General features: G+C 39.0%; 1 protein-coding gene across 5 annotated transcripts in view; it reads left to right on the top strand.

The window, feature by feature from the left end:
• Window positions 1-17,656, top strand: part of LOC142415435 (contactin-6-like) — a 92,410-nt gene extending 74,754 nt beyond the window's left edge. For 4 of the 5 annotated variants that reach the window (XM_075513771.1, XM_075513768.1, XM_075513769.1 and 1 more), the window contains 6 exons: window positions 2,283-2,517; window positions 3,075-3,190; window positions 4,585-4,771; window positions 8,290-8,402; window positions 10,173-10,341; window positions 11,063-11,294. In XM_075513771.1, coding sequence (XP_075369886.1) covers window positions 2,283-2,517; window positions 3,075-3,190; window positions 4,585-4,771; window positions 8,290-8,402; window positions 10,173-10,341; window positions 11,063-11,163 — 921 coding nt within the window. In that variant the 3' untranslated portion in view covers window positions 11,164-11,294. Of the gene's footprint in view, window positions 1-2,282; window positions 2,518-3,074; window positions 3,191-4,584; window positions 4,772-8,289; window positions 8,403-10,172; window positions 10,342-11,062; window positions 11,295-17,510 lie in introns of those variants that run through there. The other variant, XM_075513767.1, reaches the window with a different exon arrangement.
• Window positions 17,657-19,257: the final 1,601 nt, after the last annotated feature.

The raw sequence follows: 19,257 nt of genomic DNA, 5'->3' as shown, positions 1-19,257 counted from the left end.
AGTTGCAATGGGTGAGCGCAGGTCATTTCAGAGAGCGGAAAGTAAGCATTGCGGGAAGGAATCCTCCTTCTCCAGCCACCCAGCAGCCTCCCCGTGGGCACCACGATGAAGGCAAGCAGCATCTTGCAAAGCCTGTGCAGTAATGGGGCAAGTGCTTGGTCGGGGCTCCAGCCCCTATGGAAAAACTCCCCAAAACACGGGTTTTTCATTGCCGCTGAAAAATACATATGAAGTTATTGTGACTTACCTAATTAAATCTGTCCCCTGGCTTTGAGGACATCTTACTGAAGTAGGAGCTACCTCATGCCATCAGCAGCACCCAGCCTGGAGGGCAGGGGCCAGGCAGCCTTCCCATGTATCTTACTATCAGGTATGACTGTCTCAGAGGCTGCACAAGATGACCTCTGTTTAGTTCCTAATTTAGGATGGGGCCTCCAAAACCGAAGTGCTCCCTTTGTAAGTCATGGAAAACATTTCTTCATGAAAAAAAAAAGGCTTCTAGTTCAGCTTAAGCAAGGAAAGCAGTCTGCTCCCTCCCTTGACTTCATTCTTTTTCCAAAGAAATAACCAAGCTCATGTATCCAGTTTGAAGGAAAGGGAAAGGAATTACATTAAACTAAAAGTGATATTATTCATCAGCTGAGTGAGTTATCTGTGTTCTCCTGTATGCTAAAAAAACTGTGCCGTTTAACCAGCCTTTTGGGGGAGGAAGGGAAGGGATAGGAAAAAAATGAGGTCAAAATTAAAGAATCCCCACTAGATAAATAATATTGCTAATGCTTTCCCCTCTCCATGCTCCAAACAGAGTGAAACTTCACTTTTACTGAACTAAATTTTCCTCCATATGCATCTTTCACTGTTTTGTTTCATTTTCTCTTCTACTGATCTACTCTTTGGGAGCAGAAGAACACGAAAATTGAAAACAACCTGAGAGATCTCAATCAAATTATCCTGTTGGACTCCATAGTGTGTCCTGAAAAATAGTCAGAAGAAATACTAATTATGCCAAGCTAACAACACTGAACACGACTCTAAAGCTTTCTGTGATGAACTCACTAAACATCTTGATTAAATCTGAGGTCACAGAAGCCTCAAAAACAAATTAAATGCTCTAGAAAGTAGCTTGAACTCTTATAAATCCCCAGTACACCATCATCACTCGCACTTAACTCTCTCAGGACTAGAAAAGAGCTAGAAGGGGGCATATTGGGGAATTAATGTTTGCAAAACACTTAAGGAAAGACACATTTGTTATATATGCCAGGCCAGGGTTATTATTAGAATTAGAAGGAATTTATGAAGAGAAAAATCAGATAAGTGCCCTGAAATCTTCTGATGTACTTCCTGATTTTTTTCTCCCATTTTCTCACACCGTTAGTGGTCCCAGTAGTTTCTCTGCAGGAGAGGAGCTTGGAGCCTGGAATGATCACAGGGGCTGCAGTTCTGCCCCTATGTTTTTCTCTCTCCTTTTGCACCATTTTTCATGGCTGCTTTTCTGTGCACCTTACTTTGATGCAAGCATTTAAAATAAATGAAGTTTTGCTGAGAAACACTTCCTTCCTCCATGTACTACTGATCTTTTCTTGTTTCATAAACGTTCTCTTGCTTTGAGAAGCCAATGTAGAAGTATTTTTATCCCAAGAAAACTAAAAAAGTTCATGCTGGATACAGTGTTGATGTAATTGTCTGTTCAGTAATAGTCATTAATACATATCTTGACATGAGATTTTATTAACAGAAACATTAATTTGCCATGTTGACTGGCTATAACATTTCTGATCTAAACAAACTTAAAAAAAGAATATGTTCATGGACTTGAGACTTTCACTTGTGCTAAAAAAAATATGTAAGTACTGTACTCATATGCAGGCAATATACAGCTGATGCACGCTTCTGTGTATGCATTTGCTCCTTTCCTGACTCTTTTTTTTCTTTAAAAATCATTTGTTTAAAATTAGCATTCCTATACTCCTTGGGGAAAAAAAAAATCAGCTACAACCTGTACTGAGTGAAATGCTTTTAATTTTGAAAACTTCATGCCTGAAAGAGAATAACTTTAATGGAGCTGATCAGATCTTTTGTTTCTAAATTGATTGCCTCAATAGATTTATTATTTTGATTTTTATTTCAATATTACATTGACTGATGGCGCAAACATTATTATCTTCTCTAAGGCACAGTCAACTAAATCAATACCACTAAAATATACTCAGAGAATGAAGATTCACTTAAAACAGTGTGTACTTGCAAATGCTTATTGACTGACTGCCTTGTCACTACAGCCAGTTTCAGAAGAACTACAAAATGGGGAAGGTTTTGGCTACATCATTATGTTTCGTCCTCTTGGCTCAACAACCTGGACAAAAGCAGTGGTGGCTTCAGTAGAAGCAAACAAATATGTTTATAGGAATGAAAGCATTACACCTCTCTCTCCTTTTGAAGTGAAAATTGGTGTCTACAACAACGAAGGAGAAGGGACACTGAGCTCCATATCCATCGTCTACTCAGGAGAAGACGGTAATGCGTGTTACTCCTATTAGTAATAGTTGTGTAGCATCAGTAGGTCCAAGATATGTTCAGACAGATCTCCACAGGGATATTAAGGAGCCTGCTCAAAGCTGCCCATTGAAGATTGACAAGAGACATGAGGCCGAAGATGGGAAATTGAAGTAAACAAAAGCAAGGGGCAGATTTTCAGAATTGCTTTAAGTAGACAGCATGTTTCAACTTCTTTGTCCCCAGGGAGCTCCCACTGAGTGGGTTGGGAAAATCAGGAAACATTCAAAAGCGTAGGTCTCAGAGGGTCTAGCTTTCCAGACCACTCAGTGCAGCTGATCTCCTCTGAAAATCTGTCCCAGCTTATGGATAATGACCAATTTTGAAAAATTATGGTTCTGCTGGTGTTCCAGAATAAACGGGCAGCAAAGCTAGGGATCCACACCAGGTTTCCTGAGCCTCTGCTTGCTGCTTCCCCTAGAATCTCTTCCTCTTTTCTTGAATCTCTGTCAGTTTTGACATAACACTGTTTTGGTAACACATATGTTCCACCAGCTGTGTTTTCTCCCATCACCCAGAGCCGCAGATAGCACCAGCGGGGGCTTCAGCGCTGAGCATTTCAGCGGCAGAGGTGGAGGTCTCCTGGCAGCCCATCGCATGGAACAGGCACACGGGCAGGGTGCTGGGCTATGAGGTGAGGCGGCTGGTGCTGGTGTCTGACACCTTACAGATGTCCCTTTCCCGGCCACATTTGTATTCTGGTTCCTCCTCCCTTGCTTCCACGTCAACAGACAATGGAGCTCTTCACCCGACTCTCATTAGCAACATTTCACCTGAGATAATCACAAGCATTTACAGACCAGGACTGCAGCTCTGTCCCAGACTTTTTGTAATGTAAATTAAAACCTCAAGATTAATCATTTGTGATGGCTACTATAAAAGGCCTCGTGCTTGACTCCACGAAACAAAGCTAATCCTCCTCTTCTTACACAGCTGTAACGCTGTCTGAGCACGATGCGGTACTTGATAGTTTGAGGGCATGCACATGGTCCATAGAAGAAACCAGGATAAATGTACTTCATTGCTATCCAAAGCTTGTGCTGTGGCGTATTTGAAAGGCTTTTGGCTTCTCACTCCTATTCGTGGTGAGCACCTACTGATTTACTGGTAACTGACAGGTTTTTTGCGCTGTGCACTGGGGTGCGTTGCTAGTGTCATGGCATCGAGTCCAGGGCCGGATCCAGGGACAGACATTTCAGGGTCTGAGCAGGGGGAGCTGCGAGGACGCATGGATGCTGCCAGACCCCAGCAGCACTCAGCCAGCTGTGCTGCTTCTGGCTTCGCCCTGGTCTCCAGCACCCGGTGGGAGCAGAAACCCTGTGTCAACTGCATCTGACATCCACAGGACAGACCAGAGGTCCCTCCAGTGGGGGTGGGGGGCGAGCAGATTTTTGTATTAATAACTGGGGTACTTCGAAGTAACCTTGAGTAACTTGAGTTGAGTAACCTCATTTGCACAGTGAAACTTTTTTTTTTTTATAGCTAAGACAAACCAAAAGTAAAGCAAGTCAGAAATACTTTAAATTCTGTCCTATCGTTACAAATGTGTAAACAAAGGTAATAGGAGTCATGTACAGTACAGAAACCTTCCTAAATCAATCATTCACTGAAAAAAAAACCCCAGGTCTAAAGAGCTGTCACTGAATCAAAACTAGAGGCAGGATACAAAATAATTAAAAAACCTCTTAGATGACTGAGATGAATGTTTCTTTGTATCTTTTAAAGTTTTTTTCAAATGTGTTCAAACCATAAAATCAAACAAACTTTTAAAATTTCTCACCTTATCAAAGGTTTCCTTTTGGACATCTATACAGTTAAGGATTTCATTTATTTCCTTAATTGGTATTCAGTCTCTGAAATTTTATTTCTTCTCTATAAATATTCATGCTTGGTTTTATTTCCTGCTAGTTTTGAATACCAAAAATCCTGTATTCCTTGAAATCTTCATTGTCAGCATGTCTGCTTCCCAGCCAAATCTGTAATTGATGGAAAACAATTAATTGCCTGTTCTTTGTTCTAATTTTTCAGGTTTTATATTGGACTGATGATCCCAAGGAAAGCACAGCTGGTAAAGTCAGAGTCAGTGGGAACGTAACAGCCAAAAATATCACAGGACTAAAAGCTAACACGGTGTATTTTGCAACAGTTCGAGCTTACAACACTGCAGGGACGGGGCCCTCTAGCACCCCGGTAAATGTCACCACTAAAAAATCACGTGAGTATTCAATTTTGTACAACAAATGTTGCAAACTCCCAAGTGTGATAGTGACATTTCAGCTTACCGTGACCTATGTCTGATAAATGTGGCAATATCAAAGAAAACTGGATCCCAAATCTCTTCATAAAATTAAGCAACAAAATCTGTGACTAAGAAACTTCTCTATCTCTTCCCTGACAATATTTTTGTAGTCACCATCAAGTTTATTCAGACTCTGGTATTTAAGACATTAATATAATGTTTAGCTTGGGCTTCAGTTCTTTCTCGGTGGAAGCCAAAATTCTCATCAACTTAAATCAGACCTGGGAAGGTTATTTCATTTACCCTATTCTATTTATACGCTAAAGTAATTCTGTACACCTAGAAATTAGATAACAAAATTAGATAACACTGGTGTTTGCGGTCCTATAGAGTAGCAACTGTTAGGAAGGATTTCCTCTTGCATTGCAACAGCATACCACTTGCTTTCAAAAGAAATGCAGAGTCAATAAAGGAAAGATGTTCCACAGGTCAAACAATAGATTTGGGTGTGGGAATATGGGTTTGGTTTTTTAAAGGAAACTGTTGAATGCTCCAAATACAGTGCTTTTTTGAGACCTCTAAACTGTGCACTACAGAGGGTAGCATATGGGATACATTCATATAAATACTATTTAGTCATTAATTTTTTAGATTTTCTGCAATTGTAGAAGCAAAAACATATGCTATTCTGTTTGTGAGAAGCAATTCCATGAAACCAATGCTTTCATGGGGCCATCCTCCAAGGTATCAAGGAAGCACTGAGCACCATCCTGCAGGATTGAACCCATGAAGTAGAAGTTCACTAAGAGTAAAATAGTCATAATGCAGGAAATCTTGGTAATCTGCTATGTACCAGAGTGCCCAAAATTCACTACTTTTTAAACATTCCTCTTTCTTTATACTTTCCTTGGACTTTGTTTTCCCAGTAAACAATTGATCAGCCCTTTTGCACAAAAAGGGAAATATTTCTCCTGTCTTTCACCAATTTTCCTCTTGTCTATGTGCTGTTCCATGCTATTACTCAAAGTGCAAGACAGGAACCAACTTGTAAAATGAGTTAATGATAAAAGTTACCATTTAATGTAAATAATAGAAACCAAAATAAAGCCAGAGAAGGTATTTCTTAAGGACTCAAACAGGACTCTTCTTACAGGCAATTTCTTAATGGAAAATAGACCCATGTCTGGAAATTATTCTCTGTATTCATATGTACATATGTATGAAAGACAAGTTAAAGACATGGCAGTCAAGTGACAAGACATATAAAGAATAAATTTGCTTTTGTTTTACATTGACTTCATCTTCTGTCAAATTCAGGATTGTGCTAATGGTTCATTTAAAAATTAAAGTCAAAATAACCCTTTTAATATTTGAAAACATATATTAAAATTTTAAGCTCTAGTCTCTGAAAGATGCAAGCACTTCCAATATGAGTAAAGATAATATGTCAAGAGAATATAAACAATGTGCATCTACAGCGGGAGCTTTAGCTTCAAGGTAATAGCTCTGTCTTCCTACTCATCGTCCAGGATTCCTACAATGTTCTGTGCATGCCATTATTGTAGAGACTAAGCAAAACTAAAATGGTCCTTCTGCCAAATAGGTGCAATTCTGATTGAAACATGCTTATCTAAGATCAATTTAAGGCCTAAGTTGATATCCTGATTTAAGTTTAAACTACTTAGGAAAGTGGAAATGATGTCCTCCTTCCATGAACATACTGCTCCATTAGGAGCTGTTGTGAAGCTCAGCACTTCTGCTTCTTTACTTATATGTCATGGATTTCAGAAATTTCTTTGCTTTTTCTTTTTCTTTACAAATATGTACATCGACACATATAGATATTAGAAACAGTTTGCAAGGATAAACCTCAACTCAGCACAGCAACAAAGCCAAGTGTTACTTAAAACATGAGAGTAACATCGTTAACTTAATAAACTTAAGCATGTACTTGGGACTTCTATTATTCTTGACAATGTTGATTACAAGAAATTAGTTGCGGAAATGATCTGCTAATCTTAGATCTGAAGAACTGTTTGCAGTGTTTTTGCCTGCGGATATTTCTATGGATTTGGGGAAGTGCTATGGTACCACGTGGTCCCTGGCTGCATAGCAAAACCAGATAATTTTGTTTTGAAAATCATCCTGTGGTGGTTTTTCAGCTCAAAGACTATGAATTATGATGGTTTTAAGTGCTATGCTAAAAAGCTTTGAATAAGGCAGTATTCACCCATTTTTGAGTGCTTCCAAGGCTTTTCAGAGTACACAGTCAATGAAGTATTTGACATCCTTTGCCTCTCGTGAGTTTTTTGTTACCAAATTCCTTATATAAAATATTTGCTGAAAGCAACAAAGAGGTTTGAAACAGCATTTAAGTAAATTTGCAGTTGTATGTAGGTGAATGTATATAAATGCCTTCAGAAAGAAAATTAATCTTTTTCCAGCACTGACAGTATGGCTCATGGAAGGACATCTGCTTATATTCGCCTGGGTGGTCCACTAACACCCCCTTTCCCTACCGGTGGGATGGATTAAACTTCCCCACAGTCATGAAGCAGACAGATGTGAAACAACAGACACCATCAATTTATTCTATATCCATGGGAAATGAAAGCAATTGTGGAGTATTACCAAATCAACAGTACCTTCCAAGTTACATACATTAATCCTCAATATATAGGAACTGTAGGGAGAAAAGAAGGATCCCAGAAGTTAAGCATTTTAAAGTGAGGTCTGGGATGCTCACAACATGTTTCTCCAAATCTCTCCTCCTTTTTCTTGATTCTGTTCAAGTCCTTATTTCCTCTAACACCCCCAGTGCCATCCTCCCAGGAAGGGTCCGGGAGGACACACCATGGAGAAGGAGATAATGTGTTGTTCTAAACCTGAGATACAGTTCAAAAGCACAGTTTCAACTTCACATGTTCACACAGGATTCAATTTCAGTCACTTGTAGGTAAATTTTCAAAGTACTGGCACTTAGGCATAAAAAGCCTTTGAAAAGCTACTCTCAGCCTATTGTGCTGAGAATTTATAAAATCCTACAATGTTTCATGATGGATCGCATGGAGACTTTAATGTGTAGCTCTTTGTAACCTGTCCTCATGGCTGATGAAAATCTTGTCTTTTGTATTTTGCTCTTAGTTTTAGCTTTTTCTGAAATCCATACGGCAAAACATTCTCTAATACATTAAAATATAGATAGGAACAACATAGTACTTAAACAAAATCTATCAAATATAACTTGAACTGTCAGACACTGTCAGGCTTTTCCTAATTTCGAAAATGAACTCTCACAGTAAGTGGGTTTGTGCTATGAATAGATCTTTATTCTGACTAATATGAGAGCAATGATAGACTGGAAAATATTTTTTACTCTTCTAGATTTGAATCACCCATGCATTTGCTACTTCCATGTCAGCAGCTCATTCAATTACACTATGCAAATTAATATTGAGCTGTATCTTGTGATTATCATCATCTTTTTTTTAAAGCACCAAGTCAACCCCCGGCAAACATTGCCTGGAAGCTGACAAATTCCAAAATCTGCTTGAACTGGGAACACGTAAAAACAATGGAAAATGAATCAGAGGTGCTAGGCTACAAAGTAAGTAATTTTTTTATCTCATTAATTGGACACGTTGTTTATAATAAAGGTACGGTGACTTGTTGAAAGGCGACTGTTCATTACCTGGAAAGCAGTGACTTTTCTGGAGTTATTGGCATGGCTGGCTGACATTTATACAAATGGAAGAATGGCTGTGTTCATTCAGAGTAGGACTTCTTTATCCCGACACAGGGATTTTCTGTCCCCAACGCTGGATCTCTCTTGTCCCTTTTCTCTTGTAATCTTACTCATCTAAGATTCTTGCATTCACATCTTTTTGGGGAAAGACTTTCACACATCTATAAGAAGTAGAGAACAGTCTCTTAAGCATTAAAGACAGGCATAAAACACATTTAAAAGTTTTCACTCTCTGGCAATTCATAAATGTTCCTTTGAAAACAGATAGGAAGATACGCACATAAAGATCAATGTGAGTGAAGTAAAAAGCACTTCCATAAATCTATTTTTTAAGGAAAGGAAAATTTAGTTTAAAGTTTGCAGAGGCTCTGACCTCAAAAGACTTATGGAAAGACTTTTTTACTCCTGAAGGATTGTAAAAATGGAGGTGGAGAGTGCTTACATGAGGAAAGGTTCTCAGGATCCAGATCCTCATGTTGCTAGGCATTTTAGTGTCTACACAGTGTTATTTATGCCTAGGGAGGAAAAGGAAACAAAAAAACCCCCACCTTGCAGTCTTTCTTGAGACCATCTTCTTTTCCACCCTAGTGACTATGTTTGAGTAGCTCCACACACTGGGGAAAAAGTTAAAACTAGACTATGAAGCTTTCTTCCTTTGTGTCTAACCTACCTGCTTCTAGGCTACGCTTGCTTATTACATTTTGATGTGGAAAGAGTGCTTTAAGTACTTGCTGCAGTATTTATTGTATGATCCCTGTTTCTCCTTCTGCTTTGCTCTTCAGTTTCTCTTTTTAGCATAAATATGTCAAAAGACTGTCAAGAGAAAGGAGTCAAACACTGTCATTGCTGTGCTAGCAAGGAATAAAGGCTTCTTGGAGGAAAAAAGCTGATCAGAGTCTGTAGGATCCCTGTCTAGATTCCCCAGGCTGCTCTGCACCTTGGCCCAATGATTCGTTAGCAAAAAGGCCTAAGTGCAAGTAGGCACTGGATCCGTCATGTTTAGTTTAGTAGAAATGTGCTTCCTAAGTGGAAACCCAGACGCTGCTATCCAAATTCCTGTCCTTTCTTGAAGTCTGTTTTTAAAGTATGTTTGAAGTATGTTTTTAAAAAAAACATACTGCTATGCAATGTCCCAGGTTTTCATTAGCAGGTGGTAATTTTGCACAGAAGTCAATGTGAATATTTCTATTTGACTATAAATGCTCACCACAACCAGGCAAAATTAAAAAAAAAAACACCCTAAACCCTCAGTTCCTGAAATGTCAGATGAGTTCTGGACGTAAAAGGTGTTACAGACTGAAGTCTTGTTTAAAGGTGTGCCTAACTTCCATATTTACAGAAGATCACAAGTGTATTAGATAAGGATTTCATAACCCTACTTCCAAGGTAAGCCTCAGTTCTAGCAGACAAAGGCTCTCCTGAAAGTTGGAGTAAATTCCCGCTGTGGCCTCCATCACAAAATTCTGCAGAGTGTATTTCTATGTTTTGAATTAAGTTTAATAATCTGCAGGATGCTGATAGTTCTCTGAAAAGTTTGGGACATGACAGAAGTTGTTCTCAGCCAAAAAATATCCATTAAAACTTAAAAAAAAATTTTGAATAACTCTTGTTTTCTAATCCCTTTTTACTTAGATTTTGTATAGACAAAACAGACATAGCAAAACGCATATACTGGAGACAAACAACACTTCAGCTGAACTTCTGGTACCATTTGAAGAAGATTATCTCATAGAAATAAGAACTGTCAGTGACGGTGGGGATGGCAGCAGCAGTGAGGAAATTAGGATTCCAAAAATATCAAGTACGTGAGGGGTTTTTTTTCTCTGAATGTTATTGCATAATAAGAAATCTCAGTGCCTCTAAGAAGCACAATAGATTAGCAGACTTTCCATTACCGCAGGTGGCCTCCCTCCTGTTGCTTTGTAATGCTGGGGACATGTAGATTAGTCTCTGGTACTCTCAGATTCATTAGTGGAGAAAGTATTTTGCACAATACCTAGATGTGACCTTATTTTTAGTGTAGGTCTCCATCTGCCCTGGCCTGTAATGCTCAGGGAAGGACAGAGAAATAAGCTTTCTCGTTAAAGTCAAAGCTGCAGCTCTCACGTGTAACACGGCTCTTAATCTGCTCTGGAGCTGCTGCTGCTGAGACAGAGCACCTCAGCCCCGCTCCACGGCTGGGGAGGGGTTGCCCAGGGTCCGGTCTCTGCCCTCATGAATACCTTATTATACATGCAAAATGGAACATAGTTTTGCAACAAACTAGCCAAAACCCTCCTGAAAGTAGAAATTCACTACTAGTGAATTTCTAGGAGGTGGGGAGGGTGGGAAGCTGATTTGAAATCATACTCCATGGACCTGCTGCTACAACGTAAAAAATAAATAATAGAAATAACATTTGTGGGTAACGTTTCATTTTGAAAATAGAACAAAGATTACTGTTATGCTAGAATGAATAGAAAAATTTTTTTTTGACACTAGTTTAGTCTTGTCAGAAAATTTTGTATGCTTATATTTTACAGGTTTAAGCTCTGGAGGAATAAAATTGTCCCAAAGGTCAAACCATATATTGACATCTGGGATCCTGCTATTGAGTTCTGTTCTTATATACCCTTTTTCTTGATGATTAAAGCAATGCTCAGCCATGGACTTTTAAAAATAAAACATGTGTCGATTTTATCTTAACACTTCGCCACGACCAACATTCCTGATAAAGAAAAATAGCGGGGGTGGGGGAGGGAGATAGAAGTGGTATATTATTAAGAAAACATTAAGTATCAATATTAAATTAATTTTTAAAAATAAGCTTTGAAAGGAATGGATAAATGTATATGCATTAATTAAATGGAGTGGTGCCAAACATAACTTGAATTTGTGAGGAAAGTGGTCTCAAATTTTTTACAAGCAGTAGTTCTTATTGAAACTCCAGTGTAATGGTATGTCAAGCATGAAAGACCTGTGCCAAGCTGTTATAACTGAGAGAAGAAGAGACTTGCAATTGCTTGTGACGTGGATATTTATCTCACATTCTTTAATGTAACCTGTAAAAAACCCCCACTTTCAATTAAATAAAAGCTATTTGTTTACTTTTTGCACTTGTTTGTATTACAGAGGGTGTCATACAATGCATTAAATGAAGTGTACTGTACTATTCTCTTCAGAAAGGGGAAACTTAAATAAAAGGAATCATATGTACCAACCCAAAGCCCATTGAATTCAATAGAAAGACTTTCAATGGCATCAACAAGCATTGAACCAGATCTGAATGAGACAGTACCTTTTATAATATGAGATACCTTACATATTCTCAAACACATTTTAAAGGACTTTTTCATGCAAAGAGTATTCTGATCAACAAAACTTACAGACATGCTGAATACCTTTTTTGAAAGGAGATTGAAATATATCTGTCTTCAAGTAGGTTCAGTTGCTCTCTCACCTGGTATTGTTTTTCTTTGCTGTAGCTTGGAAGTGTAAATTCATCTTTGGGCTGGGTATGAAGGTAAATGAGAAGAACATTGATTTTCATCATCTTGACATATAAATAAAAGCATCTAATTAAGCCCTTCAATCTATTGAGTTATTAGAATGACAAATTAAACACCAGAGTGAGCATGGCTTTCAAGTCAGTAGATACAGCTCAAAATGTGAAGTCACACACATTAACTTTAACAACATCCAATAAAAGGTATTTTTTTGTCTCATATCATTATTGGGGGACTTTTTCTGCTTTCCCACTTTACTCTGAAGTATATTTTCTTTTCACCACTGTCAAATACGTGCTGTGTCATCTTTGTAACCATTTATAACTACAAGTGAATCAAATATGTCCCAATATTTTTTAAAAGAAAAAGGTTCAAATGGGGACAGTGATGTGTAAGCACACGAATGAGCAAAGGGATCGAGGTTCATCTGTGCATGATAATCCTTCGAACAGCATAAACATGTTTCTTATCCATGGGTATGGGAGGCCAAATTGGCAGCAAGAGAGTCTAAAATGTGAATTCATGTAGGAAGCTACCAAAACCCAAAGACACCAAATATCTAACATTATTCACAGACCCCATGTGTTGGACTTCCAGGAAGAACTCCACACGCATTGACATAAAATAAAATCATAAATGATAAAAATATTGCAAAAGCACACATTACAGAACCATGTCCAATTTTGATCTAAGGACTCCAGAGGATGAAAAGGATATTAAGTCTCTAGGACAAGGTGTTTCACTTGGAGTTGCTCTCACCGTTAAAATTTTGCATCTTGTGTTGACACTATCAAAGCCAAAAGAGCGCGTATTTCATGTTCTCACGGCTGTGCAGCTGCAGTCTCACTAAAGAAGTGACTGTAGAAACTTGGGGTTTTTTCTTTACTGTGGATAAGCAAATATCACTTACACCTGGTGATGTTTAATAATCCCCATACTGAATTCAACAAAATATTTCATGGAGTTGACCACTATTTGGTGGAGCTCTGACAGAGGTTTTTGCATCATCCCTTCCCAGCAGGTCTCCAGCAGGAACTGCCCTCTGCCATGGCAGCTCACTTGTAGACCTTCTTGTGTCCAGTAAGCAATGGGTACATTTTTTTTTTCAGTTAACCTGAATCTAAAATTCTTATCTTTCATAACATAAATGCAATCCTTCTGCTAAGTTTAAACAAAACATCTCTTTTTATTCAAGCGAAGAGAGATTTTCGGCAGAGCAGTTATATACAACTGAATAGAAGGCCTGATAGATACTTAATTACAGGGAGACTCTAGAAATATAATGCCACTTTTAGAAGCCTGTCCTCCGGGATTTCTACAAAGATGCTAATCACAGGAGTTACGAGGAAAAGGTTTAACATAGCTTTCAAAAGAAGAGAACAGTTTAGAAAGAAGTGGATATGGTATTAAAATTATTGATAATACCCTAATGAAGTAAAAACATTTTTCTTTGTAGTGAAACTAAACAATGAATCATTCTTCAGATTTGTTTTCATTTCTGTATGCATTACTGATGTTCTTTGCAAGGTACTTTTCTCACTGTAGAAGATATTTTTCAAAATCAGGCTCTTCATGTAACCTCATAATTTCTACATTAGTCCTTTTTGTCATTCCCATGGGAGTAGCCTTTTTTAAAGTAAGGGACAACCTAGGAAAACCACTAATATGAGTAAAGCTATTCCCTTGCTGAACTCCCTTAGAGCTGGAGCACAAGTGGATTGCCAAGTAACTATTCTGCCTTGGGAGCAGAACTTCTAAGCAGTCTTAAGGAGAATACCTTTAAATATAGATATAATCATAGTCCCCCCATCCTCCCTAATCAATGTAGCCCTCTAACCTGTGCAGGTTCATTTTCTTCTCTTCGATTCCCCAATTCTTTTTTGGTGTTTTACTAGGATGAACTCATGCCTGAGCTGCCCAAAGCAGTGAAAGTCAAGCTCTCTTTTTTATATGAAAAATGTTATTAAAGCACCTGATGCTGAAATAGAAAGGGTTAAGATGACCGGCAGCTTTCATTAAAAGAAAAAAGGGTCAAAAAAATAGTTTTATTACTCAGTTGCAGGAAAAAGTTTGAAAATAGGAACAGTATAAATCCCATAAAACAAGAAGTCAAAATTAAAACAATGGAAAAAGTAAAACAAAAAACTCTGCAATGCTCCTGATTTTTAGCAACTAGGAAGCTGAATTAAAAACCCCACTTAAAGGTGCCCAATGCAGGGAACCTTGGGCCCAGTCTTACTGGACTTTACAGGCACCAGATCAAATCACAGCCCAGCCTAAGTTTTCAAATAGCTAGAAGAGTAATACCTATTTTATTTTGATAACCTAAGCAAAGTACCAAAAAATGAAAAAGAGACACAGTGAGAGATTTTCATTTTAAATTTAACACATCAACAAAATATTTCTCCATGAAAAAAGCAATTTTGAGTCTATCCAAATGTTTCAGTTCACTCTAAACACAATGTTTCTTTGTGATTTAAGAGCATTTAAACTTTTTTTAATGCCTTCTTCCTTCTTTATAGGGCAATTTTTGAATACAAATGCCAAGAAACTAAATAAAATAGCCCATGTGTGCTATTGTACCAGCCTCTAAATCAACATTATCCTGAAGTGCAGAAACACCCTGTGTTTTCTGCAGGTCGTTGGAATACAGTCCTGGTGATGACTTGACACAGAGCTCTAAATCACACTTACGTATAAATGTGTTGTAAAAGCGGAAAAATATTTTATTAATATCTGACTCTACTGCAGTCGCAGAGAATTTCCCCCAATGATTTGCAGAGCCTGTGTGGAAGAGAGAATTAATCTGCTCAGAGAGGTTTTGGGACACACTGGGCTGCTGTGTGCCAGTGTCTGGGGATCCTGCCCCCCTTCTACACCCCTCCACAGATTTTTATCTTTTCAGGGAGCATGTGTCCAACTGCTCTTTGTCTTTCCCTGGGCAAAAGCTAGGGCAGAACTTGTCCCACTCTGAACAAACCAATGCCTTTGATCCCCTCTGGTACTCATATTTCCAAGGCACTGTCCCCCACAATTTCCCTTGAAGTGCCAGAGAGTCGCTGCATCTCAGTGCTCCTGAATATTAGGTTTCAAGTGCCTATGTAGGTGCAGCCACAATATGGCCCTTGGGTAAATGTTGATTGAGGTATGATAATACTAGCAGAGGACTATTGACCTATTGCTACAAGGATGATGAGCTCTTCAAAGCACAGGTAGTGTGGGAATGCGCATCGCCTTGCAGTCTGTGCATTATTTATGCCAAGGAGTGGTCCAGCCTACCTCAGCCACGGAGCTGAGATAATGTCTATACGCTGCCTTCTGCTACTGAGTGTGAATTAATGGAGGGCTGCCACTTACAGGATTGTTACGGACTGAAAGTGTAAAAGAATCGCAAATGATGCATTCAGAAATATCTACCTAAAAATTTAAACAACGTTGCAGAGACTTAGTATATATGTATAATGCCCCTGGTCATCTTCAGAGTATATGTAAGTATTTGGCATTCCTCTTGTTCTGACCATTATCTAATCCAAAAACTATGAGGGAGGGAAAAAAAATCAGTGCTATTAAAATAGTTTGTATAAAATCTTTCTTGGAGAAATTTACCACGTAGAAAAGGTCAGTTGGACATTTTGACGGCATGGTACAATAAAGGCCTCTAAACGGCTTCAATCATTCAGGCTTTTTTTAATATGAACTTCTTCTTTTTATCAATTCCCAGCACTTTGTTCTTGGAGATATGTCTGATGTAGCAATTAAAATGTCATATTAATAATAGTGTTATGTATCATTTCTTTACTTAACCTATTCTATATATGCCAATATCTTTCAGTACTAAAAAAACGGCTACAAATATTTCCCATCCTTAGAGAATGAATTGGAATAATTCTGAAACACAAAAGGATACTAGAAGACCCCTTATAATATGCAAGTTTTTCACAAGATACGTTCAAGTCTCTAGAATTTTTGCACTTGAGTAAATACAGCTCTCTACAGACAGTGTAGGAGATGGGCCAGGTTAATTAAGGCACTGGCTTGGACACTGCCATGCATGGCTCTGGCTTCTGCTCTGCCAGAAATAGCTGGTATGACCCTAACCTGCTCAGCGTAGCTCTATTAAGTTTTATGCTAACGCATGAAATCTCCCTTCATCCCATACCCACCACCTGTGCACATCCCTTCTGCATTCCTACTAATGCTATGTACAACTTCATGGCTTTCATGACCTCCTAACAATTTCCTTTTCCACAAAACATTCATACCCATGGTGAAAAGCCCAACGCAAATTTTCACAAATTACATTCCTGTTTGTCTCCTTCTGCTTGTTTGCCAGCCATGCACACAGGGCAATGCAGCTGGAGCAGAGGGACAAGCTGCTGCAAGCCACGCTGCTGCCGCGAGTCCAGTTTCCTTAGGCATAACCCAGTTTTTCCCTTAGAAGCAACGTGTCTGTAAGTCTCTGCCAGTGGTCTTGCATGGGACTGTTATCATGGCAATATGTAAAATAAAAACCGAGATGCTTAGGTTCAGGGTTTTATAAAAAACGGAGGTGCCTAGAAGAGCAAAACCTCCTACAGCTGTTGGGGCTGTAAAATAACCAGATTGCAGCTCAGCCTTCTCTGTGCGCCCCTTCCTATTCAGCCTGGCCTTTTCTCCTGAGGTATCGCACCATGCCAGAAATCCCCAGTTGCTGGCAGATTTGAGTTAAGGGATATTTTCTGGGGCTCTCATTGAAGTAGACGTTGTGTGTGAGAGTGTGAGCACTGCTAGCATGATTTAATTACATTATTCTGCAGCCCTGCTTTCCCAGAGATTTTAAAGAGAAACGGCACAAATCTTTCACATGTCCCACTGCCCTTAGTAGATTTAAAGCCTATGCAGTTTGAGTGGGTTTAGAATTTATTTGAAAGCCTTCTTATACCGGTACAATTTATCCACAGAGATCAGCAGTTTACATCGTATTGATTAATGTGGTTATTGATTTATTCTACGATTGTACTGGCCAAGTATATACAGTACTGGAAAGTGCTATTTTCCAGGAGTGATTGACTTCTTTCTTTATTGACTAAAATGAGCTGATAAAAATCATCCACTGGCTGAGCTAGAAGTACTTTTTTGTATTCCTGCTTCTAGCAGAGAAAAGTAGGAGACAAACGCTGATGCAGAGCAAAGGAAAGAAGTTACAGGGCTTAACCTCTATGATATTACCCTGGTTGGGTTAAACCCGGCCCACAATCTTAGCAAGGTAACAAGCTGGAAGGCTTGGCTGGTAAAAAAACAGGCAGGTATTTGAATTTTGGAGAAGAGGATTAAACTGCTGTTCATTCTGCTAACTTCTGCTGGTGAAGGCATTTTTCAGAGCTTGTTGCTCTGAAAACAAGCAAGAGATTGGGAGCTTCAGACGGGCTCCTAAGGTGGAAAGGCTTGAGGCATCCCAGGGTCCCCCCGAAAGGATGAAACGTTGCTCTTTTTCCTGCTGTATTAGGAAACTTGCTATCTGCAGCAAAGAAGGAGAGAGCTGTTCCTAACACCTCTGCCAGCCGGCTCTGGCATACAGACGTTGCTTTACAGTGCCATAAAGTGGATATAACTGCCGTTTATCATGACTGTTCTGAAGTTTTCCCAAATTGAGGTAAGAAGGATCCTGTGCCCCTGAAACATTTGGCTGGTGACACCGCATCAGCGGTTAGCTGTTCTCCTGGTGCAGTTCTCTTGGGCTCCCTGGCTAAGGGCAGGCCACCTTCAAACGAGGACCTGGGTCCTGACGCCAGATCCACCCCACCACCCATGCAAACTACCATGGCTTCCTTCAACTTCTCTATTTAATTAGGAGTTTGGAAAACTGAATTAACCTCAAAGGCAGATATTCTCATGGGTAAATTCTCTCTATTTAGAGGCTCTCTGTCAACCCAGGCTTCAAATCTATCCAACAGAATTTCTAAAAAATTTAAAAACAAACAAACAAAGAAAGCAAACCCATACATCAAATACTGAAACTTTTTTTTTACCCCCACTGAGGGTTCGATGCTTCTTTTATGATGACAAATTTCAAACGGAATTAAGACTCCTGAAGAATCTTGCACAGCTCACAGGAGCCATAACAGAGCAAGGGAAAAAAAGGCCCACGAAAGGCCAGATGAAGAAATATGGCAACAAATATGAAAAGAAAAAGAGAAAACTTGGTCTCAAACTCCTCAGTGAAAGACACAGCATGAATTTTGTCAGCCCCTCTCCCCCCCCACCAGTCACCAGGGAATGCCAAAGCTGATTCCTCTTTGATTTTAAATGAGCCCTCAAAACCAAAAGCTACTTCAAATGACGGTATGCCGATATAGCTAAATTACAGCAAACATACAGAAACATCAGTGGGACAGATCAATTGTTAAAGCCCTAGGAAAAGAGAAAAAGAGTAAGGTGGGCAGCTGCAGAAAAGTTCTGCTCTAGCTGGCAGTTCTTCCTGCTTGGTTAAAAAAAAAAAAAACAGAATAAAATAAAATGGGAAAGCAATGATCAGCTCTGAACATCCAGAAATTTGGCAGTTCAATCATTATTTGATTTTATGAGCTTGTCTGAAGAAACACCATTTTACTGAGTGGGTTTCATAACAACGCTTTTGCTTACGCAGGGTCAGGAGAGGGGCAGAGGCACATCAGGGCTATTGTCCCATTAACGGCGATGTTCCTCACTGCCACTTCTCTGACTCAAAGACTTCTATTAAAGAGGCCACTTTCCTGCACACTGCTGGAATCGAAGCTAAAATAAAATAAATTCTTCACTTTCCCACACAATGACAATTGGCAGTATTTGTGCTAAAGCTGGTTGGAAAACATTTCATGAAACAGTTTCCCATCAGAAACCACTGTTTCTTCAGAGCAAAACATTAAGCCTAACATGCTGATTTTTGATGTTTTCAGGAGGTACATTTTCCAGTGACTCAGAATCAAACTGAGTATTTTTTTTCAATGTCTCTGATTCTCTGCCTTTTTTTTCTTATGATGCATGCACTGTTTTGCTTCTTATAAACATTTTACTTAGCAGTTTTGTTAGGCTTATAATGAGTGATGTATCTGGTTTACCGCACCCTCTCCCACGCCGACTTGTACAGATGTGCACAAGCACAGACACACGCTGGTTTACGTTACATTAGAAAATAATAACATTTCTCCAGCATTACTGCAAGTAAAGAGGACTTTCTAAAGTTTTCAAAATTAATAGTTCAGAATAAATTTTTG

Source organism: Mycteria americana, chromosome 11 (genome assembly GCF_035582795.1).
Source record: "Mycteria americana isolate JAX WOST 10 ecotype Jacksonville Zoo and Gardens chromosome 11, USCA_MyAme_1.0, whole genome shotgun sequence".
In the NCBI taxonomy this organism is placed as follows: Eukaryota; Metazoa; Chordata; class Aves; order Ciconiiformes; family Ciconiidae; genus Mycteria; species Mycteria americana.
Note: the sequence above shows the minus strand (reverse complement) of the source record. Positions and strands in the feature narration are given on the sequence as shown.